Here is a 23,150-nt window from a genome sequence, read left to right as displayed (position 1 = left end):
CCTACCCATGCTTGGGCCGGAGGACCTGAGCCTCCCTAGCCGCCCTCCGGGTGGGCAGCCCCTCCCCTTGGCCCGTGGCCCCTGCGCGGGTGGGGGCATCTCACTGGGAGGGGGCGCCCTCCCTGACCGGGAGCCCAGGGCTCATCGCTGTCCTTAGCAGAGGGGGAGTCGGCCCGGGGTCCGTCTGGCCGGGGTGTTGGCTGTGCCTCCGTGGGGCCCGGAGCCAGAGGGGCTTCCGGGGGCTGCAGGGGCGCCTGGGGAGGGGTCCCCACAGAACCTCACTGGGGACACGCCAGCGCCGTGCCTTCGAGCGTCCGTGGCTGCTGTGGGAAAGTGCGTGGATGCGCCTCTGCACATTGAGGGGTTTTGCTTCTTGAAATTGAACTTTCCTGTCCAGTGAACCAATGACGATTTCTTCTGGGTTCTGAGTTCAGGGTCAGAATCGGATTGGAGGGTCCGCGTCGAACCAGGAGCCATGTCTAGGAGGGGTCTTCCTTGACCCTGCATGTCACGGGGGAGGGACTGAGGTCTGGGGGCCCCTCTGGAGCCAGCCAGCCCGCGGAGCTGTCACCAGAGAGGGGAGAGGACACACGGGGAAGGGCTCCTTCCAGGGACAGCCCGGGGGAAGGACCCAGCAATCAGCTGAAGATAGATCTCGGACTCCCCCCACCCCTCAGCGTTTCGGTTTGCAGACGGGGTTTGTTGGCCGGTCCTAGCACGGTCGGGCCGCGGGTTCAAGCAGCCGGCCTCCGCCCGAGGACGAACATGCTGCGGACCTAACCGCTCCCAGCGGCACAGCGACAGCCACGCTCCTTGTCTCCTTGCCAAGCCTCCTGTGCTCCGGCCCCCGGCTCCCAGCCTGCCTGCAGGTGTGCACCCGTCGGCAGGTGCCCCCAGCTCCAGGGGACGAGGCCGAGGCACAGGGACTCGCCTGAGGTCGGCACCTGGCCGGGGAGGAGCCGGGGCCCGCCTCTGCGTGCAGCTTGGCCGGCGGGGGGCCAGAGGGTCGGGGGACGGTCATCTGTGGGACGTGGACACCGGGCTGGCAGGAAGGGCTCAGGGTCCACGTGACGGGATGTGACGTGAGGCGGGCCAGGCGCTCTGGCCTGCACCTCCTCGCTGCTCAGAGCTGTTTCGATGCGTTACTGCAGAGGGTGGCGCCGGGGGCTCGAGCACAGTTAAGGGCGAGGCGTTCGTTCCAGTTTTGAGATGCCGGTTACTTCGTCTCCGGAACTCAGGCTGAGTCAAAATCTCCCCCCGGGTCCGTGGGTGTCAGTGGAAGAGCCGAGCAAGTGGGACTGCCCGGGCCTGGGCCAGAGGCGCCAGCAGCCAGGGTAGGAGCCGCCCGGGGCCGCCACCAGCCAGGCCCAGAGCCGCGGCCGCCTCTCCACCCGGCCAGACAGGCAGCCCCAAGGACGCAACTTCAAGTGTTACCCCAAGAAAAACCATAAAACCGTGGGGGTGCCAGCCCCACAGGCCCAGGGCTCCCGGGTCACAGCCCCGCCTCCGGCAAATCGGTTCAGCGCCTCCGAGGGTGACGGGTTCGCCGCGGGGGCTGAGCTTGCCGTGGGTCAGCGCAGCCTCCGCGCCCACTCGTGGTCCTCCCGTCCACCCCAGGGAGCCCACGGTCGTTCTCCTTCGGTTTGGGACATTTACTTGAATGTTAATTTAACTAAAACAAATTTCTTAACAGGTAATTTTATCCATGCCTCCTCGGAATGGGGCGCGGGCCGAGTCGTCAAAGTGGGCGGTGGAGGGGAGCGCGTCGCATCGCTACAGCCTCAGCGAAGACGCTGGACCTGATGGCTCCTGCCCTCCCCCCCAGATGAGGAGGCTGCGCTCAGATCGGACCATTTGGCAATTTGGCTGTGCGCCCCTCGCCCGAAGTCCGAGCGGGGGCAGGACCCCAGGGGTGCGGAGGCCTGAGCACAGGCCCCTGCGCGCCCGGGGTGGAGGGCTGGCTACCGTCGAGGCCCGCGGAACACAGCACGGCATCGTCCGGGCACCGATGCTCACGGAGAGCAGAGGATGCTCCTGACGTCACCCTGGGACCGAATGACACTTGAGGGGGGTCCAGCCATCGGCCCATGGGCTCACAGCGAGGAGGGACCAAGGCGGGGTCCGTGAGGGGCTTCCTGACTCCAGGAGACGCTCGCGTGGGCGTGTGAGGGCCCGGGGTCCCAGGACAAGGCCCACCGGAGGCCCCGGGGGCAGAGTGCACGTCGCGTCCCGGGCCCGCGCCCCCAGCCCGAGAGTGCAAGTGGGCGGCCCCTCGGTGGCTGCGGAGGACCCCGCGAGCGGCCCAGGCAAGGGGAAAACAACTTTTAATTAACGTGTAAGAATAGGAACCGGATCATGCAAATCCCCTCATCTCCTCAGCTTCTGCTGATTGTTCCTGATTAGGCTTTGGTAAAAATAGCCGGGCTGTGAGCAGGGATGTGGCCAGCGTGCCCCCTGCCCCCCGGGGGGAACCCATGACCGTGGCCCAGTCACCCGGGGGCGAGACGGAGACCGGTCCCACCCCAGCGGCCATGGGTCCGACGTCAGGATCCATCCGCGGGGCCACAGCCGCCCCCAGCCTTCGCCCGCGGGCTCTTCTGACCTGGGCCGCTCCAGGCCGGGAGGCCGCCCCAGGCAGAGGGGCAGCGGCACGTCCCGGGGGCCAGGCTGTGCCCGCCACCGGCTGCGGGGCAGGAATCCGCCCCAGGGCGCCCTCCCAGCCACCTTCGGGGTCCGATGCTCCTCCCCAGGATCCCCGTGTGGCTCCCGCGGCGCCCACGTCTCAGGGGTGTGTGTGCATCGGGGTTGCCCACCCCCTCGTGCTTCACACAGCCCTCCGGTCCTCGCTCCGTCGTGGGCCCTCCCAGGATGGGCGTTTCTGGGGGACCCACGGGTGTTTTTGGGGTGGCTGCCATGCAGAAGGGAAGACGGCGTTCAGACTCAGAGCGCAAGTGTCACCGCTGGACGGGGGCTGGGACGGGGGGCGGGAGAGGCCCCCTGCAGGCCCCCCCTGTGGGAGCAGGGGTCGGGCAGCCCGGGCCCCTTGCTGGGGCTGCAGAAGGGAAGGTGCCCCCCCCCCCAGAAGGGGAGAGAAGACACCCTCAGGGTCTGCAAGGTCAGCCGTGAGGCACAATGGTGGGGTCCGAGCAGGCCGTCTGGGTTAGACTCTATGTGGCCTGGGGCCCCCGGAACTCGCCTCCTGGGCCTCCATTGTCTCTGGTGGACAAAGGGGCAGTGGCCACGTCAGGGAAGACCTCTTAGGAAATGCACAGAAGCCTCTAGACGCGAGGGCCACGCCGCACACAGCTCCCTGCCACGGTGAGCGGCGTTCCGCAGGCGCCGCGGCCCACAGAACGGGGGGCTGGTCTCATTCCCGCTCTGGCAACGTCCCCGTGGGCTTGACGTTACTCCAACAGGCGCTGAAGACGATCCCAGGGCCGCTCAAGATGTGCGGATGCGGCAAGTCTCCCTGACACTCAGGGTATAGAGCGTCAGCGCCCGGTGGGGCAGAGGTGACCGGCAGGGCCGGGCTCAGTCCTCCACCTTCTCAGGTCACCACGGTGCCTCGCGCCAGGAAGCACATCCTTTAGTCCCACCAGGGACGATCGGCTTGGTCTCCATGGTGACAGCGGGGGTCCCGAGGCTGTTTCCTGGGGGTCCTGGGGGTCCTGGGGTCCGGAGGGCCGCGGCCGCTGCCACACCTCCCCAGGCAACTAGCATTTGCAGGCTGGAACCAGGACCAGAACGTGAGCCTGGGTGACCTCTCGCCCGGGCACCTGCCGTGGGCCATCCGAGACCCTGACTCAGCCGGTGGGTTCTGAGGATCCTCAGGTGCCCCCCGCCCTGCCCCACAACCGCCAGGTGCTGGCCTGGTCCCGGCTCCAGTCCTCACGTTGCCCACGGGACGTGTCCTGCGCTGGTGCTCACCCGGGAGCGCGGCCCTCCTGCACCAGCACAGGCCGGCGTGTCCTAGGGACATCTGTCATCATAGGGAGAGGCGCAGGGGGAAGCAGGAAGGGCGGCCGGGGCTGCTGGGCCAGTGTGGAGCGAGGCCCTGCTGGGGCCCGGGGCCTGGGCACCACTCTCCTCCCAGCTCCCTAGGGGGCTGCCTCACCTCGTCCAACCACCTGGGCTCCTTGGCCCAGGAGTGCAAGTGGGAGCAGCCGCCCCGAGCCCCTCACCAGGTGGGGCCCCTGCACGCCATCCGCCGTCTGCCCGCTAGATGGCGCCCTGTCCTCACGGGCGAGGTCCGGCTGGGGGCCGTAGGGGGGCGGGCTGCAGGGTGCAGGGGTGCAGGGGGGTGGGATCTGGGGTCTCTGATTCTGGGACAGGAGCACTCGGGGCGTGGAGGCACGGGGGTGCAGGACGGGGGCACGCTCGGACGCCGGGGTGGGGCGACCCCAGGACTCTGGCCTGTGAGGTGCCTGCCTGGGCTGAGGGCTCTGGGGAGGAGGAGGGGGGCTCCTCTCCCTCTCCCCACCTCCCTCCTCCCCGCCCCCTGCTTGCTGCAGAATCAGCCAGGCTTCTGGGGTTCAATCCAGCTGCTCCCACTTAGGGGCTGGCCCAGTGGGTTTGGGCTGGAACTTGGCCTCTCTGAGCCTCGGCCTTTGCCACATCGCGGGCCCTGACCCTCACAGGGGGCGGGGGGCTTACGGCCTGGCAGGGGCGCTCCCCAGCGTGCCCTGTGATGTGCCTATTGCTGTCACACCCTCGTCCCCTTGGCCCCGCAGTGGCCTGGACCTCGGGGGGCGGCTCCGAGAGGCCGTCGGGAGATCCACGGGGCAGCTGCAACCTGCCAGCGGCGCCCTGGGAGCCCTCGCTGACCCCCCCCTTCTCCCGCCCTAGCCCTTTCACCCGCTGCACTAGAGGGTGGGCACCTGCAGGGAGGGCCGTGCCCCCAGCTGTCGGCACCCCCGAGGCCTGGGGGAGGCATCACGGGAGGGTGCCCGGTGCTGAGAGCGGAGAGAGCAGAGGCCAGCCCTGCAGACCGTGGGGCGGCCCCGAGGGGCCATCGAGCATGTGGACGCTGAATGCGGAGGGACCTCGTGGCGGTGACGCTCTGCTGCAATCTGTGACCTCAGGGCTCTGCCGCTAGGATGTTCCCTGTGGGGGGGCGCCCATGCCTCGGGTTCTAGACTCGTCCCCAAAGGGACTCGGGCCCTCGGTGGGGAGCAGCCTGGGGGGCTGGCAGCCAGCAGCCAAGCCTGGGGGAAGGGCTCGCAGAGTGTTCCCGGCCTCCAGGCTGCGCTCTGCTGTGGAGGGGAGCTCAGCTGCACCTGCAGGGACGGCCTGCCCCGGGCGGGGCCCCACCTGGGCATCCCCCAGCAGGCCACCCCCCACCCCCGCGCACACGACCACGCATCCCTCCAACAGTTACTGACCCCCAATAGCACCGCATTCAGGGAGTGTGCAGCCCACCCTGTCCTGGGCGCCTCTGAGGCGTCCCCGTCCCTCTGTGTGGCGCCTCCTCGAGCCGGATCAGGGCACCTGCTGCCGCCGCCCCCACCCCGAGGCCACCCCCTCCGGCCTCCCCCTGCTGCAGACACCTGGGCGCCCCCCAGCCTGCTGCCCGGGACCGCGGCGGCACCGCCCTCTGCCCAGCTCCCTCCGAGGGCAGCCCGCTGCCGGGGCGTGACACTCACCGTGCTGGCGGTGAACTCCGGCGGGTTGTCGTTCACGTCGGTCACCGTGATGATGGCCGTGGCCGTGTTGGACAGGCCGTAGTTGAGATTCCCCTCCATGTCTGTGGCCTGAACGATGACCGTGTACTGCTGGACTTTCTGGGAGGGACGGGGTGGGAAGGACACACGTCAGTCTGGGGCTGGGATTACGGGCTTCTTCACCCACATGCGCTCCCCGAGGCGGCGTTAGCGGCTGTGGTCCGGTCCCCGCGGGTGGGAGGGGCTGCGGGGCCCCCGGGAGCTCTCGGCGTCCCCGTCCCCCGGGCTGGAAGGACGGTCCCTTCCCGTGCTTCCCGCACACGCCTGGCTGCGTCCACGTCAGGGCCCGGCCTCGGGGCTGCAGGGCTGTGTGGGGCCGAGCCTGAAGGGAGGGCACCGTGCTGCGGGGGTTTGGCAAACCAGGATGAACCCCTTGAGACAGGGACGACCCCACGGACGGGCCAGCCCCCTGCGCTGCCCCAGACGTTCTCCGCTCCCGTGGAGTGACGTCGCTGACTCAGACAGGCCGACGCACGGCGAGCTTGTCCACCGAGGCCCCCGGTGCCCCGTGCGGCGCCCGGACACCTGCAGGCGGCTCAGGGTCTCTGAGGGGCTGTGGAGTCCCTGGATCCCGCGCGTGCGGACGGCGGTCGGCCGGTCAACCCCGGGCCGCGGGCCAAGCAGACGTCTGGAGCCGTGTCCGCCTGCGGCAGAGCTCCCGCGGCCCTAAAGCCCGAAACCTGTTCCGTGTGGCCTGTCACCTGCCCTGGGCCCGACGCTGGGCAGGTGGCTCCAGGGCAGGCTGCGGGAGGGGGGATGCTGCAAGCTCCTCGGGGAGCCGGGGCGGGGGGAGCCGGGGAGCCTTCCGCGGGAGTGGGGGTGCGGCCCGGCGGCCACGGGGGTGGGACCAGAGCTTGGGCAGCCTGCCTGGGCCCGGCCGGGGGGTGGGGGGGACTAGGGCTCGGGGGCCTCCCGCCTCCACTCGTTCTGTCCCACCCGTGCGGGGCGGTGGTCGAGGGTGGGCGGGGGTCACCCGGTCCCCGCTGTGACATGCCGTGTGCTGGGCTCCAGCCCAGGGCTTGCACGCCGGTTGCTCCCGCAGCTTAAGGGAACTGAGTAAAACAGCTGTGAAAGTGGGGAGGACCCAGGAGACGTGGAAAAAATAACGGAAAGAGCTTGCGTCTGTCTGCTTGGGTGCAGCGTCGGGTTTCAGGTTTTCTCTCAGAAGATTAGCCTTTACCTTCTTCCTCTGTCATCCCTCTGCCCACACACCCACCCATCCCTCTCCTCACCCCTCCCCTCATCCGGCCCTCTGTCCCTCCCCGCCCCATCCTCCGCCTCCCCCGCCCCCCTCCATCCCTCTATCCGCCCCTCTAACACCCCGCCCATCCCTCTGTCCCCCCATCCATCCCTCCATCCCCCCACCCATCTCTCTGTCCCCCGCCCATCCCTCCATCCCTCCGTTCCCTTCCCATCCCTCTGTCCCCTCATCCATCCTTCCGTCCCCCTGCCTATCCCTCTGTCCCTCTGTCCCCCTATCCATCCCTGCATCCCCCCGCCCATTCCTCCACCCGCCCACCTATCTGGCCTCCCTCTCTCCTCCCCTCCCCTACGTGGCTGCTCCTCAAGCACATTCCCACGCAGGGCAGCTGAGGGCCATTCTGTCTGTCCCCTCACGGGCAGGCCGACCCCTTCCACAGTGGAATGCCAGTCCCCCCGCCCCCCCCCGCCCCTGGCTCTCCCTCCCACACCTGCTCTTCCCTGGACTCTGCTTTTCTTCTCAGCGTCCGCGTGGCCTGCCTGCTCGCTGCCTGCTGATGCCCCACAGGCAGGGCCCCCAGAGCCCAGGGCGTCACGCTCGCCCCTCTCTCTGCCGTCCAGAACGTGACTCAGGGGCAGTGTCACCCTCCTCGGGCACAGGGGGTGACTGTCTATGGGCACAGCTCTGAGCCACAGGCACTTGCACTCTCTTTCCAGATGTGCCGAGCATTGGCCCGGGTTGAGGACAGTGGCGGGGATGGGGCGCGGTGTGGATGGCTCCATCCTGCAGGAGCTGGGCACAGGACGGGGGTGGACACTGGGGACGCCCCTCAGGCTGACCCACCCACAGGCCCAGCCACGGAGGCGTCTCTGGAGCCGCCAGAGGACAGCACAGCAGGCACAAGGGGGAGCGGGTGTCTGGGATGGGTCGGCGTTGGCTCTGCAGGCCTGAGGGGCCCACGGCCGGGCACCCACACGGCTCAGCCTCCATGGCTGCAGCCCCGAGGTGGAGGCCCCAGACCGTGAGACTGCATTTCCGTGCTGTGATGACAGTGGTGGGGGCTGCCCCAGGAGCCTCCTAAGGGCCTTGGTGGGGCCCCTTCCTGGTGCTGCTGGAGGGAACCCGGGTGTCGCGACGCCCCTGCCCCTGTGCCCACCTTGCTCCAGGCCCATGGCAGGGCCCCACTCGGGGAGGCTTCACCGGGACCCGGGGGGCCCTGCCGTTGGGGCTCAGCCTGTCTGATCACTGGGTGGGAAGGACGGGGACCGGGGCGGAGGGAGCCACCCAACCTCACGCCCCACCTGGCCTCCCAGGACCAGCCCCCACGCCCAGGGCTGGAGCAGAAGGCAGGAGAGGGCACAGGCCGACCCGGGGAGACGGATTTAGCCAGAGAAGGAACGTGTGGCTGGAAGGTGGAGTCACAAACCTTCCTTCCCCCTTATCACCGACGCACAGCCTCTCCCTGGGACCCCGTGGCTACTGCCCTTGGAGACACAGGGACACACGGGTGTATGCGCAGGTGCCTGCGTGCAGGCTCATGCGTGTGTGTGGGTGTGTGAGTGTGTACGTGCGTGCAGGTGTGTTCGTGTGTGTAATGTGTACATGCGTGCATGTGTACGGGTCCTTGTGTACATCCGTGAGTGTACGCATGTGGACACCCGTGTGTGCATGTCTGTACCTGTGTGCACGCCCACGCCTGCATGTACACACGTGTGCACAGCCCACCACCACTGGAAGGTGTGCCTGTCTTGCTTTTGGAGGCCGGGTGGGGGCTTCCCGGGCCCCTGTGGGGGGCGATCTCCCAGCCACAGGAAGGGTGGGTGGGGTCCCAGAGGCTGTGCCTCCCGTAGGGGGGGCCTCTGAGATCCGGCTTCGCGGCCCTGATCAGGGATTTGCATCCTGGTGGAGCCCCTGGGCTTCTGGGCTGTCGCTTCTGCTTTACAAAGTAGGCTCTTCAGACCCAGGAGCTGTCACCCTTTGCTCTTCTGCCAAATCCCCTTCTGGAACGGCACTGGAGGCTGAGGGGGTGGCCGTTACCTGGCGTCCCTGGACACAGATCCCCTGGTGCGACTGTCCCGCCGTCACCTGGGGGGGCTCTGGCCTGATGAGCTATTGGCCGTTGTAGCACCTCCCGCTGGCGACCCCACGGAGCAGACCCGCTGCAGCACTCCTACCTCCCCGCGGCCCTGGGGTGCAGGGGTGCCACCCTCCTACTTTGTGATGGGCCGTGTGCCTGGGGCCCGGCTCTACGGGGACACAGAGATGACCCCGGACCCAGCTCTGGACCCACGGGGTCTCCAGTGCAGCTGGAGGGAGGTGGCTGGGTGGGGAGTGGGCCTGCAGGTGCCTCTGGGGGCTCGTCCGCTGGAGGCCAGCTGGCCACGGCTGCTCCCACCCGGACGCAGGTGCCCCCGCGCCCCCCGCCCCCTGCTGCCCAGCGTCTCCTCCCACTCGGCCGCATCAGCAGCGGTGCGGGGATGAACTCATTAAAATGTGATCTGGCCATTTCCAAGTTGAAGAGAAGGAAGAAAGCCACAAGGGGGTGGTCCCCGGGGTCTTTGCCTACCTCCCCAAAGCTCATCGTTTAAATTTTGCAGAACATCCATCAATAATGCAGTCGCTGACCCGCCCTAGAAGAGCATCAAAGCCTCCTGCAGGCCCCGCGTCCCTGTCCCCACACCGGCCGCCAGGCCTGCATCCCGGCCTGCATCGGGCCCGCGGCGTGGCCCCCCACAGGCTGCTGGAGCCGCACCCCCCCAGCCTGAGAATGGTGTCCGCAGCTCCGGGGCCCGAGTCTCCCCTCCCATACGAGCCGTCTGTCGTGGGCCGGCGGCCGGGATGCGGTGGAGATTGAAGCTGAGAGCCCGGCGTCCACACTGCAACTCAGGCCCTCCCAGCGCCCCTCCTCCCTGGCCGAGGCTGGGGTGCTCCTGCTCTCTGAGTCAGTGCCTGAGCCGCCAGGGGACGGGGCTGCGGGCTTGGAACTATAGGAAGGTGCGGGTTTTGGCTCCCTAAAGACCCGTAAGACTGCGAGGGGCCGTGGCCCAGCCACGTGTGGGGGACACTGCAGCCTGATGAGGGTGACAGGTGATGGTCGGCGTCCCCAGGGACGGGGAGCCTGGGTGGGGCCCTTGACGCAGCCACCTCGCCCCGGCGTGGGCAGAGTGGGTCTGAGGACGTCGGTGGCCCAGCACAGCCCTGGGGCAGCCGCCACCCGCACCTGCAGAACAGGCCGGGGGCACGTTCACCTGGGCCAGGGGCACGTTTACCTGGGCCCCGAGCGGCCGGCCACCCACGTCAGCAGCAGGGGTGCCCCGGCCGGGCACGCAGGAGACACTCGAGCCTCTCACATCTTATGAGGCCCTTCCTGACATTTTAATCATGTAAAAACGCTCAATTTACACAGCTCTGCCTAATTAGACACGGTGGCAGTGACGTCCGTGGATTTTCCCCTCATAAAGACGGCTCTCGCTCTGCCGAACGGGAAGCTGGCTCGAGGAGGGTCTGCGGTGTTTCTCCCCCAAAGATGCTGCGCTTCCCGGGGCGAGGATCAATATTCCCACAGGGAGAGGAGGGGGAAGGCAGATTTGGGGAGGAGCCTCGTGGAGAAACCGGCTCACGTGACCTTCCTGCGGGGGCGAAGCTCTGGCACCTGGGTCGGGTGGGCCTGAGTGCCCGCCTGTCTCTGGGGTGGTGTCAGGGAGTGGGCACCTGGCTGGGCAGTGTGGACACCCTACTGGGCATCGAGTGGGCACCTGGCTGGGCAGCAAGTGGGTACCTGGATAGGCAGTGAGTGGCCACCCGGCTGGGCAGCATGTGGGCACCCAGATGGGCAGTGACTGGGCACCCAGATGGGCAGTGACTGGGCACCCGGCTGGGCAGTGACTGGGCATCCGGCTGCAGCATCGAGTAGGCACCTGGATGGGCAGCAACGGGGCACCCGGCTGGGCAGTCAGTGGGCACCTGGCTGGGGCATTGAGTGGGCATCCAGCTGGGCAGCGAGTGGGCACCCAGCTGGGCTGCGACTGGCACCTGGCTGGGCAGTGATGGGCACCCGGCTGGGCAGGACTGGCATGTCTCCTGGGGCCTCCACCCCCTGCCAGTGGCCGCCCCGCAGGTTTTACGGGGTGGGGGCGCCCTTGCTGTCATGTTTGCGCTGAGTGGCCTCACCCAGGGGTGTCTGGGTAACTCGGGGTGAGCCAGCGGGGGTGCTCCCTCGCTCACATCCGCCCCCACCGCTCTCTCGTTTCCTCTCCCCGAAGTTCAAAGGCGGACACGGTGGGGGTGCCTGTGAGCAACGTGGGAAGGGGACCCGGTGCGGGGTCCATGGCGGGCCCTCAGCCCCCCTTCCCCGGGCACCTGGCAGGGCGCTGCCTCGCTCTGTGCAGGGCCCCCTGAACGCCGTGAGGGCAGTAGCAATCTCCCGTCAGGGGTGAGCACTCTCTGCTTGTGCCGAATCAGCTCCCAGGGGAAGAGACCCCCCCCCCCCCAAATCCTGAGATCCTTGGAGCGTCCGTCTTGCAGCTCCAGGCTCTACTCTCTGATACGGTGCAAATGCCACCTTGTCCCGCCTCTATCAACTACTCACACTGTAGTATAAGATTTAGGGCATCACCTGGCAGGGACTGCAGCAATCTAGTAAGAAAGGCCCCAAGAGCCAGGACACCTGGGGGGGGCGGCGCTCGGAGGCTGAGAAACACAACAAAACAAGTAATCGCAGCAGACGCTGATCCCCTGGAGTTGCAGCGGGAGGGCACAGTAGTTCTCCTTGGTAAGAACCAGGCGGGGTCACACACACCCAAAGCCTGGTCAGTCCCAGAGCAGGATGGGCGGGGCGGGGCTCTGAGGGCTGTGGGACACGCTGCCCGGCCTCGGGGGCAGAGGTCACAGCTCTGGGGCCCTCGCGCGTCCGTCCACCCCTCCGGCCTTTCCCCACATTCCTGCTGAGCCGGGAAGACCCGGGCGCGGAGAGGCGTGGAGGGCGAGGGCCGGCCTCAGCCCCGGAGGAGCGGGGAGCCCGCGGGACCGTGGGCGGCGTGGGCCCCGAGGCGCCGGGGCACGTGGTGCATCTCAGGCACCGGCTCCCGCCTGCAGACTCCCCGACACCCCTTCTGTCCCGGGACCTGGCCACCCCGCGGGGCTCCCCGCAGGCCCGGCACGAGACGCGGGGGGTGGCAGGAGTGTCCGCCAGCTGCTCAGGGCCCTCGCGGCGCGTGGTCCGGACGTGCCGACGGCCCGTGTGTGATGATTCCACTCGGCGCGCTCAAGAGCCCGAGACCGCCCGCTCTGGGCGGAGGGGAGGAGGGGCCTTGGCCGCCCAGCAGCCCCCGAGGCCGCGGCCCCGACGCAGAGGCCAGGCCCCCAGCAGGGACAGAGCCGGGGGGCAGAGGCCGGCGCCCTCCAGGCTGCGCGAGCTGCCGCCTGGTGCATCCCGGGGTTCTGAGAACGGGGGCAGAGGCCGGACTGCGGGGCCCGTGGCGGCCCCTCCTACGCCAGGGGCGCGGGGTGCGGGGCACGTGGTGACGCAGGGGCCGGGCCGGGCCGGGAGGGTCCCTGGGCGGGCGGTCTCCACTCAGGTGCGTGGATTCGCCCCCGCAGGGGATTCTGTTGCCATCAACCCGACGGAGTGGGCTCCGGGGCTGAGGATGGGCCAGGGGACGTGAGGACGTGGCTCACAGGCTGGCGCGGCCCAGGCGAGGCGGCCAGTGGTCAGGGACACGCGTGGGCAGAGCCCGGCTGAGCGAACGGGGACGGAGCGGGCTCTGGGGCCGTGGGGACGGCTCTGCATTTTGTCCCAAGTGAGAAAGAGGCCAGGAGGGCCTCGGTGTGGGCGAGGAGGGACCAGAGACTCGGGGCATCAGGGCTCATTGTGCTGCCCAGCGGAGGTACCCCGGGGGCCTCTCTTGCCTGCCCCTGCCCTGCAGCCCCCCGCCTGTGTCCGGGGAAGGGCGCCCACCCCCACGAAGCCCCCTGGGCCTCGGCCCCCTGGGTACAAGGGGTCACCCCCCGGGTGTCCTGGTCAGATGCTTCTGTGGCGGTTAATGACTTGAGCCCCCCACGATGAGCCCAAATCCTCCCAAAGCCTCCAGTGGCCACTACGTCCTGTAACAGGAAAAGCAAGCACTAGGTGCACGGGGACCCGCAGTGGGGCAGCGGGTGGGGGCTGGCTGATGGGGCGTGCAGTGCTGGTGGACGGCCTGGAGGAGGCGTCTCTGAGGACAGACTTTTCAGCACCCGACACCGGTTGGTTTGGCTGCTGTCCCCTTAGGTGTGGGTGCATAGACCACCATCAGCCCATGGACGGGGTCCTTCACGTCTTCCAGGAGGCGGGGGTCCTCAGAGGCAGGTGCCAGGACCCCCCTGCGGCCCAGGGAAGGCCCCCACGCGAGGGCGCGGGACGTGTCGGGGGTGGTCTGCTGCTCAGACCCCATGGCCTCGGGTTGGGGTCGTGCCCTTGGGTGTCTCGTCCCCTACCTGTCCCGCCCTCCTATCGGCAAAGCCCCCCTCTCGAGCACCCTGCCGCCCGCCACGGCCACCCCAGTTCCACCTGCCGGGTGTCCCGTGACGCCGTCGGGGAACGGGTGCAGGCACGGGCTCCTCAGAGACCTGCCCAACGGATCTCAACACCAGCCGGCTCTGCCCCCGGCCCTGGGCCCGGACCGGGGTTCTGGGTGGGTGGCCGGGGACCTCCGGGGAGGCGTGCCAGATGGAGCAAATATAAACAGGGACGTGCCACCCACTTAGTTTTGAACTTCAGACAAACGCCAAATAATTTTTAGTGTAAGTATGCCCCACGCGACACTGGGGACGTACTTACGCTAGCCGTGGCTTGCCTGGAGCTCAAATCCCCCCCGACCTGTGCGGTGTCTGCAGGGTGGAGCGCGGCCCCTCCACTCGGCTCAGGAGCGTCTCCCCCTGGAAAGCGGCTGGGGAGCCCGTGTCAGGGCAGCGCACGCCTCCCCCGGGGAGCCCTCGGGTCCCCACCCCCGGGGAGGAAAGCCCGCTTGCTCAAGGCTGACAGTGCTGGCCGCCCCGGCAGGCTTTGGGGGTGCCCAGCGCGGCCCGGGGCTGGACGTGGCCCCTGGATGTGCTCTGTCCGCCTCGCCTGCTCTCGGTTCCAGTGAGATCTGGGGTGCGGCCTCTGGTGCCCTCCCTGCACCCCTGCGCCTAACTCTGCACCCCGGGTTGGGGCAGCCGACGGGCACCTGCGTCTCTGGGGCCCCCACCACCTGCCCGCGGACGCCGGGCGATCGAGGGTGGGTCCAGGGTGCAGCTCAGGCCGCGGGTGCCCCGCTGCTTAGCTCACGTCTCTGAGTGAACGAAGGACCCCGCGGAGTGGCTCTGTGGGTGCTCGCGACACGTCAGATGTGTGATGCGCAGCGGTTGGAAAAGTGGGTGCTGGTCGTCCGTCCCAAAGAGCAGAGTGTACGACGGAGCCTACCAGCCCCCAAGGTTCAGAGCAAGGCCACCTCCTCGGAGAAGCCTCCCCTGATTTCTCCATCGTGAGCGCATCTCGTCGGTACATGACCCTTTGTGTGCCCCCCTGCACCCCCTGCAGCACATTCATTCAGGTTCTGCTCCCCACCCCCTACAGCCCCCCTGGGACCTCGGGGGGGCAGCCATCCATCTAACAAGCGCTCCATGCCCTGTGCCTTACCCACAGCACCTTTGTCTGAATTTTCTAAACAAGGAAGGAAAAAACAAATGTTTGTCCCTGTGTGGACCTGTCCGGTGGCCTTCCCCAGGGGTCACTGTCACGGCCTGCTGTCCACCTCCCCAGAGAACGGCAGCAGCTCTCCGGAGCCAGGAGGAGCAGCCCCTTGTCCTGATCCCTGACTCCAGGGCCTGGTCCGCATGGACGGGGCGCCTTCCCTGGTCCCTGCGAGGGCGGTGGGGCCCCAACAGATCCCCCCGCAGTGCGCCCACGGAGTCCTGAGGGCCTGTCCACCTCTCCTGCCACATGTGCCCCCCAACATGGGGCCCAGAGGACGTCTGAACCCCTGCATCTGAAGCCTCCCCACCAGTCCTCGCCCCCCACCCGGGCCCAGCCTCCCTGCTGGCCTGCCAGGCTGGCATCGCCGTGGGGCTCAGACGTGTCCCCTAACGTGCTCATGGCTGCGCCACCACGAGGTCACGTAGGCTACTTCTCGCATGCCCCTCCGCCCCAGCCCACCACCCGGGTACCATGGAGGAATGCCAAGGGGAGCTCCACGTGCCCTTCTCGGGGTGGGTGGGGGACACTTCCCAAGCTGCCACCGGGCATTTATTGATTTGGAAGGCACAGGTCGGGCAGAGTGGCTGGACGTGTTCCGGCAGCATTGCCAGGGGTGAGGGCTACACTCGGGGAGTTTGGCGTCCCCCTCAAAGCTGCCGGGACCACCAGGCACGGGAATCAGCCTGGGGGGGATAGAACCTGCTGCAACGTAGCCCCGAAAATCCACACCCAGCACGGCCCCTGGCTCAGTGCCCCCAGACCAAGGTGAGCCCTGGACCCGGACGGTGAGCTCACAGGCTTTCTGGGAGGGGGAGCCAGAGGCCATCAGGACAAGTGTGGCTACAGGCTCTGCAAACAAGCCCCCAGCGAGGACGCAGCTGGTCCAGGCTCTGCAAACAAGCCCCCAGCGAGGACGCAGCTGGTCCAGGCTCTGCAAACAAGCCCCCAGCGAGGACGCAGCTGGTCCAGGCTCTGCAAACAAGCCCCCAGCAAGGAGTGAGAAGCTCATCCTGTTTACTCTGAGCTCAGTCAGGGTCTCCTCCCTGTCCCGGGAGCCACATGCTTTCGAGGGTAAACCGAGTCACGTATCCTCTAGAGGAAATGCTGGCCTCTGGTCACAGAGCAAGCAGGAGGCAGTGGTGGAGGCCCAGAGGCAGGAGACGATGACGCTCAGGCAGGGAGCTGAGAGTACTCGGTGCCGCCAGCCGGGGCTTTCAGCTGGGAGCGGCTAATGACTCCTCCAGGGAACCCGGAGGTAGGTGACTGGGACAGTGTCATCTACCCAGATGGGGACACGTGGCCCAGTGCCTGGAGACGCCCTGTACTCACTGGGAAAAAGCCTCTCCAGTGGCGGCCGCAGCAAAGCCGCCTTGTCCCACCCTCTCTGGACGCAGCCTCCTTCTGGGGTCTGGCCCTGGGCGGCGGGTGGACTATGGGGTCCAGCAGGGGTGCGGGCTTCCTGGGGTCACACAGGGTCGGGAAGGTGAGAATAAGCCAGTTTGGCTCCGATCCTTCCTGGGCTGAGCGGGGGGTGCCGCCCCTCCTGTGTGCCCCTCTGCGTCAGGGAGGGGACGCCAGGGTCGGGCACAGGACGGGTGCTCCAGGCAGGTGTGGGTGCAGACGCTCGAGACGGTGGTCAGGCGCCCCCGCCCCCGCGGCCCGGCCGTGGCTGCAGCCAGAGCAGCTCTCCCCTCGGGCCTGCCCGGAAACCTCATGCGGGACGGGCTCCCGGATGCGCTCCAAGGGCGGCGGCCAACTCCGAGGCACCGCCTCGCTGGGACCTTTGCTCCCAGCCGGGCGCGACAGGACACGGGCCCCCTGGGGGCCACGCTCCCCCCGCCCCACGACGCCCGCCTCACCTCCCGGTCCAGGCCGGCGGCCACGGTCACGATGTCCCCCGTCTCGCTGTTGATGGTGAACATGTTCTGGGACGGGCTCTGCGGCGTCTGCGTCACGATCCGGTACCGCACCATCCCGTTGGCCGTGGTGCTGTCGTCCGCGTCATTGGCCGTGACTGTCATCACGTAGGTGCCTGGGAGACAGAGAAAGCATCTCGGTGGAAATGATGCGCGGCGTCCGCGGCCACAGCAGGCGGATCCCTGTGGACACGGGGGCAGCCGCACATCCTCCCCCACGCCGCGTGCCAGAGGCCTGCCCGTCGTCAGAGGCGGTGCCAGAAAGCAAACTGCTGCCCCACGTCCCTGCCAGGAACCTCTGAAGGATTCCTCTGGGACCGCAAGTGTCCTGCGACCCATGGGCTCTGACCTCCCCTCGTGGTGGCGGGCAGTGGGGGGACTGGGGCCCAGAGAGGAGGAGCAGCAGGGGGGCTGCAGACCCAGCTCCCACCCAGCGCTCCCCCCACCCCCCCGGGCCAGACGGTCCAGGCCTCGGCTCCCCGTGTCTCACGCCGAGTGTGGCAGGTGCCGCGGGGGCACTTGGAGGCGCACGGAGAAGGGCCAGGCCCGGTTCTGCAGGAGGCAAGGAGCCGGCGCTGGGGGTCACACGGGAAATGGGCTGAGAGGAGCCCGCGCGGGCGGTGGACGTGCTGGGGTGCGGGCCTCCCAGGCCCGAGGGGCTGGGGAGCTGCCCCCGCTGCCCCTTCTCGGTGCCCGCCTCCCCGACCGCGTGCAGGGCTGAGCGGCCTTCTGAGGGCGGCACCCGCAGCTCCCTCGGTGTCCCTGCCGTGGGCAAAGATAAAACCCGCCCATGGAAACCAGAGCCTTTTCACGGGAAAATACCAGAAGGTACAACGTGGGATAAGCCGGCCGGTGACCCCGCCGCCCGACACACCCGCCGTGGCCCCTTGGCTTCGTCTCCAGTCAAGGAGCCTGAATTTCAAATCTTTATCGCTGAGATGCTTTTGGCTCCTCCTTTTTAGAAAAAAAAAATCACCTTTATTACTGATCAAAGAAATGAAAGGGAGGCATGTTTCTCGCGCCCAAAAGGCAAACAGTCTTTACAAAGATACAGGGACGGGCACTCCGCACCCCCCCTCCCCGGGGTCCGGGCGCTGACGGCCTCAGCTTCTGGAGGCAGTTTGGCCGTCTGTACCCAAAATGCCTTTAAAATGTGTCCAGTTCACAAATCCACTTCTAGGAATTTGTCTTCAGGAAAAAACATCACAGCTGATTGATCCGTGCCCCGCAGCCCGTGCTCACGCCGCTCCCGATAGGAAGCACGAAACCCTCAACGAATATGACTAAACACCCACTGGGTGCCAAGCACCACGTTCGGCCTTGCGGGTCCGTGAGAAAACAGATCCACAAAATCCCTGGTGCACAGGAGGGGCTGCGGCTGTTAAATCCCCAACACGAGGATCCTCCTAGGGATGGAATGTTCCGTAACTTCTGTGTCAGCCCCAATACCCTGGCTGTGGTATCGTGCTGTGGTTCTGCCAAGACACGACTGACAGACGGAACACATGGGGAAGGACAGCCACCCCGACACGGTGACACAGTGGGGGGGCCCTTCACCGCCTCCGGGAACCAGCCTTGGGGGGCACCCACCATCTTTGGGAACCAGCCCCAGGGGGGTACCCAGAGCCCGAGGGAACCAGCCCCCCGGGGGGGGCACCCAGAGCCTGAGGGAACCAGCCCTGGGGGGGCACCCAGAGCCCAAAGGAACCAGCCCTGGGGGGGCACCCAGAGCCCGAGGGAACCAGCCCCCCCGGGGGGGCACCCAGAGCCTGAGGGAACCAGCCCCCCCGGGGGGGCACCCAGAGCCCGAGGGAACCAGCCCTGTGGGGGCACCCAGAGCCTGAGGGAATCAGCCCTGGGGGGGCACCCAGAGCCCGAGGGAACCAGCAGGGGAGGTGACCCGCTGTCCTTGGGAACCAGCGCAGGAGGCAGCACTCGCTGCAGCTCAGACTTGGGCGGAACCAGACCCTGTCTTGTAACCGTCCAGGGAGCCCAACAGCCACCTGGTACCAATGGGCCCAGAACGGGGGGCACTTGATCTAGGATGACGGCTCCCCCAGCTTTTGTCCTGGCTTCTGGCCCAGGGCCAGCCGGAGAGGCCAGCCCCCAACCAACGACACGCGATGCCCACCTCCCATTCCCCGGGCCCACGGCCCCATCAGGGACCCCCGCCCTGAGCGGCCCCTTCTCACTGCGAAGCTCTCTGTGCTGCCACCCCCTTGGGGTCTCTGCCCGACGCCCCGGTGCCGGCCGGCTCTGGACAAACAGCCTGTGCTGCTCCCGTGGGGTGGGCTTCGCGTATTTCCACGTTGCCGTCGGGGGAACCGGGTGGAGGACGTGGGGACCCCGTCTCGGCGGCACGCTGCGTGTGGATCCCGGACACAAAGTCCAAGTGGGAGAGACCCCTGACCCGTGAGGCTCCCGTCTGGGGGTGCAGACAAGCCACAAGCATCACCCATAATAAATGCTATTAACCGCAGGACGGCAGGGCGCTGGTTACTCGAACAAATGGTGATGTTACTCGAACTTCGCGATGATGGAGCAGCGTGAGGCCACTAGAACGTCGCAGAAGGACACTTAATGACATTTGAGATTTCCATGACATCCGAGCGCCTCGCTGGGAAGGAATGAGGTCCCCGGACTGCTCAGTGTGACCCCAGCCTCTGAAATGACCACGTGTTTGTGCAAAGGAGGGGAGGCCAGGGGGCGTGGGGCGGACACCTCGACAGCCGTCTCGGAGCGTGGCGCCCCCTGCGATTTTGGTTTCTCCTTTGTGGTTTCTCTGGATCGTCCACGGTTCCTTCAAAGTCTATCACTCGATTGTCAGAAAGTAAAATGTTAATTAAAAAAAAAAAGAAAATAGAAAAAGAAATAAGGCAACTGAGCAACAGAAGCTGTGACTTCGTGTTTAGAGCCTAGAGCCTCGGTGTCTCCCAGGAAGCAGACTCGGCAAGCCCAGCGGGGTCGCCCCTCCACGGTCAGGCGGCCTGAGCGCTCGGCCCCAGCGTGACGGGGGCGCCGCGGGACAGCGGACATGAGCCGGGGCCAGGGAGGTGGGAAGAGGCAGGAGGAGCTCCTGAGAGCCCGGAGGGCCCCCCGGGGGAGGCGGCCTCTGCCCTGCCTGCGCATGGCCGAGACCCCACGTGTGCTGACCCGCTGACCCGGGGCCGGGCTCTAACCTGGGCCCTGAGCCGCGGGCCCCTGTGCCGCCGTCTGCTTCCTGTTCTGACCCCTGCTCTGACCCTGGTCATGGCTCCTCCCTCTGAGGCCTGGCGGTCCTCACGGCCTGCAGTGGACACTGTGGCCTCCTCCGTGTCCTTCTGTCCCGGGGTCTGGGTGGACAGACCCCAGGCCTGGCCCTAGAGGTGGCCCCCCACAGGCGGCGGTGGACGGCCTTGACCTCACGCCCTCCCACAGGGCTCGGGCGGGGCCGGTGGACGGTCTCCCTGGGGCACAGGGAAGGGGCAGGTGCAGGGAAGCTGCGCCAGGCGACGGGGACGGCTTGAAGCGGGGCAGCGTCATGAGCTCCGGGGTCTGGAGGCTAGAAGCCCAGCACCACGGCGTCAGCGGGCCACGCGCTCTCTGGCGGCGCCGGGAGCGGAGGGGCCCTTCCCGCCTCTGCGGCCGCTGTCACCGGCCTCCCCCGTGCCCCGCTCCCGATCGCCTCTTCCTAGAAGGGACACCAGTCCTAGTGGCCGGGAGCTCGTCTAGACCAATCACGTTGACGGTCCCGTTTCCCGGCAAGGCCGCATCCCGAGGGTCTGGGTGGAGCCCCGTCGGGGCGGCGGGCACCGCTCCACCCGGTACAGGGCTAAGCTGGGGCTGAGCTGGGCGGCTCACTGCGGCCCCGGCTGACCCCCGCTAACGAGGCACGGGAAGAGAGATCCCTCCAACCGGACGCCTTCCTGGGGCCTGGGGTCACGTCTGCGGCCCCGCCGGGCTCAGGGTGGGACTGGCAGTGTGTGTGCAGCCCGGATCAGACCCCGCTGCCGCTCCCGGGCCTGGTCCTGCAGCGTCCCTGAGCTCCTGGAAACTGTGGGTCCTCTTCTGGAAGCCGGATGTGCCCTGGGGGGTACCCTGGGGGTCCCCAGGGTGGGGGGTGCCCAGGAGCTGCCCGCGAGCTGGTGCCTGGGGCCGGTGTCTGGGCGATGTGGCCCGGCCTGCGGGCTGTGTCCCTGGCCCTCCTGCCCCCTCTGCGCCCCAGCGGCCCCAGTCACACGGAGCGTCCACAGGTGCCACCCGGCGTGTCCGTGGAAGCCACGTGGCCGCGGTCCCGGGCCCCGGGGAGGCAGCGCTCCCGCCGGCCGCCCACATCTGCAGCGACAGGGCATGAGGGCGCGTCCGGGTGACGGGGAGCAGAGCTTTCATCCTTCCAGGGCTTTCTCTGCGCGCCTCCTCCGGCCGCTCTCGCCAGGAGCCAGGCTTCCGTTCTCCTTGGCAAACGAAACAGAACATCCGGCTCGTGTTTTCATCTCAGGGGGGACGCTGCCTGCCGCCCCAGGGCGCGGCCGTGTCTGCCGATCATCATCGCACCCGCAGGAAACGGGAGGAAGCCGGGGGGTCGGCTCTCGCGCGGAATCCGTGTACCAGCTCTGCCTCCGCCTTAAAGGATTAATTTCACAAGCCTTAAACTGCAGTTTAATTTGAAAACTAATTCAGCCCCATAATTGGCTTTCTGCTCAAATCACTGAGGCTAAAGATTTAAATTCTTAATATTCAGATGACTTTCAAGTATCTGGCACCATCTGTGCATCAGTCCGTGGCACTCATCTCGGGGAGACCTCCGCCGGCACAGAAATAAAATAAATAAATAAACGGGCCACTAATAGAATAATCTATTTAAGCAAAAAAACTCGGCGTTATCTAGATGAAGGTTTCTTTGACTTCATTTTCAGCATATAGATTTCTTTGCTATTTAATATTTTAAGGCGACATTAATTTCAAAATTTATAATACAGGCCCTCACACGGTTACAAGGGGGTTGGGGAGATCAGGAGTTCCAATTAAAGTCTTTTTTTTTTTTTTTTTGTTAGTTAAAAGATAATCACTGTGGATTATTACTCTTTCCTTGCGAGGCTGGAGGAGCCTGCCGCGTAGGACCGAGGGCCGAGCAGCCCCGAGCTCCAGGACGCAGCACCAAGTGGCCTCCAGGGGGTCAGGCTAGGACTGGGTTCACTGAGTCTCGCCCTCGTGCGGGTGCAGAGAACAGCCTTGGTGCAAGCGGCTACAAGCTGGGAAACTAAGTCAGCGAGTAGCGCAGTGTTAATGCAGCACCGAGGAGGAGCCATAGGAGAGCCGAGGGAGGAAGAGGGGCCGGCGTCCCAGGGGCCAGTGGGGCGGGGGGGACATCCAGGCCAAGGGCACCGCATGTGCAAAGGTCCTGAGGCAGGAAAAGGCTTTCCTCTCCCGAAGGCCGGGGATGTTTGCTCCTCTGCCTTTGCCCAGGTGTGCGTCTGTACCAGGCGTTAGCAGGTGTGCAGCACACGGATTTCTGGCTTCCTCAGCTGAACGATGGGCTCCTTGAGGGTGGGGTTATATTTCCCTATCCTGGAGAAGGCGCTCTCACATCACATGTGCTCTCCCAGGGCGGGAGAGTTTTGTTTTTTTTTTTTTAAATGGCTCACTGCGAAATGCAGCAATTTAATTTTTCTCCAATCAAAATAAGAAACAAACCAGTATGATCTCATTTCTATTAACTTTTGAAGGTTTACAGCAGTTAAAGTATTTTTGATTCTATGTATGAAGGTTAAAAAAATCATTTTTTTTTTCATAAAATACAAGAGCAACCAATTTCACCATCAAGTAAAAGTAAAAACTGGGATTCTTTTTAAAATTAGTCCAAAGTGGGATTTTAGGAACTTAGTTGTAGGCTGCTGCGCTGACACCATGACAAACCAAAGTGTAGGGTTGGGTCTCGTTTTGTTTCGGTTTTCTTTTCAATATCCAATGCTCATGGATTAAGTTCTGGAAATGTTCCACTTGTAAGGCCGGGATCTGTTTGGATTCCACCACGGGTGTGCTCCTTCTCCCCTTTCTTCCTTCTGCCCGATAGTGGATGCGATGCTTGGAGGAGCAGCGGCCTCTGTGACCACGAGCTGAGCAACGAGCAGGGGACGCATGGACCGTGTCAAGCCGTCCCCCAAGCCCTTATGGGTACGAGCCGGGTTTTCAGTGGCTTGAGGTCACGAGCACTCCACACAGACGGGGGCGGGGAAGCAGTTTGTACAACGGTTGGTTGGCACCGTGACTCGGGAGTTGGACGCCGGGGCTCCCGTCCTGCCTCCACCTGCTACCAGCTGCACGTCCCTGCTTACCTTTCCACGCCTTCGTTCCCTCATCTCCAGAGTGGGGAAAATGGAGGTGCCTACCCCGTAGGGCCACCGCGGGGTGGAATGAGGGCTCCGAGCAGAGCCAAGCAGTGGGAAGGGACGGCGGGCAGTGGCCATTCCAAAATCCAGGACGGGTGACCTCACGATGCAGCTGTTCAGCCACCTGGCTGTGGTCACAGGAATCGACACACGTGGTGAAGCTGCATGGAAGTGTGTGCACGTACGCACACACGTGCCTGTGCACACGCAGGTGAACCTGCCGACACCTGA

At 66.3% G+C, this 23,150-nt stretch overlaps 1 protein-coding gene across 3 annotated transcripts in view; it reads right to left on the bottom strand.

Annotated features, from left to right (window-relative positions):
* CDH4 (cadherin 4) overlaps positions 1–23,150 on the bottom strand; it is a 496,939-nt gene that overhangs the window by 17,312 nt on the left and 456,477 nt on the right. For all 3 annotated transcript variants that reach the window (XM_072801632.1, XM_072801634.1, XM_072801633.1), the window contains exons 7-8: positions 16,495–16,667; positions 5,643–5,780 (exon numbers count right to left, since the gene is read on the bottom strand). In XM_072801632.1, the coding sequence (XP_072657733.1) occupies positions 5,643–5,780; positions 16,495–16,667 (311 nt within the window). The remainder of the gene's footprint in view (positions 1–5,642; positions 5,781–16,494; positions 16,668–23,150) is intronic.

The sequence above is a fragment of the Canis lupus genome, chromosome 26, assembly GCF_048164855.1.
Source record: "Canis lupus baileyi chromosome 26, mCanLup2.hap1, whole genome shotgun sequence".
NCBI lineage: Eukaryota > Metazoa > Chordata > Mammalia > Carnivora > Canidae > Canis > Canis lupus.
The sequence above is the reverse complement of the archived record's forward strand: the minus strand, read 5'-3'. Positions and strand labels throughout refer to the sequence as shown.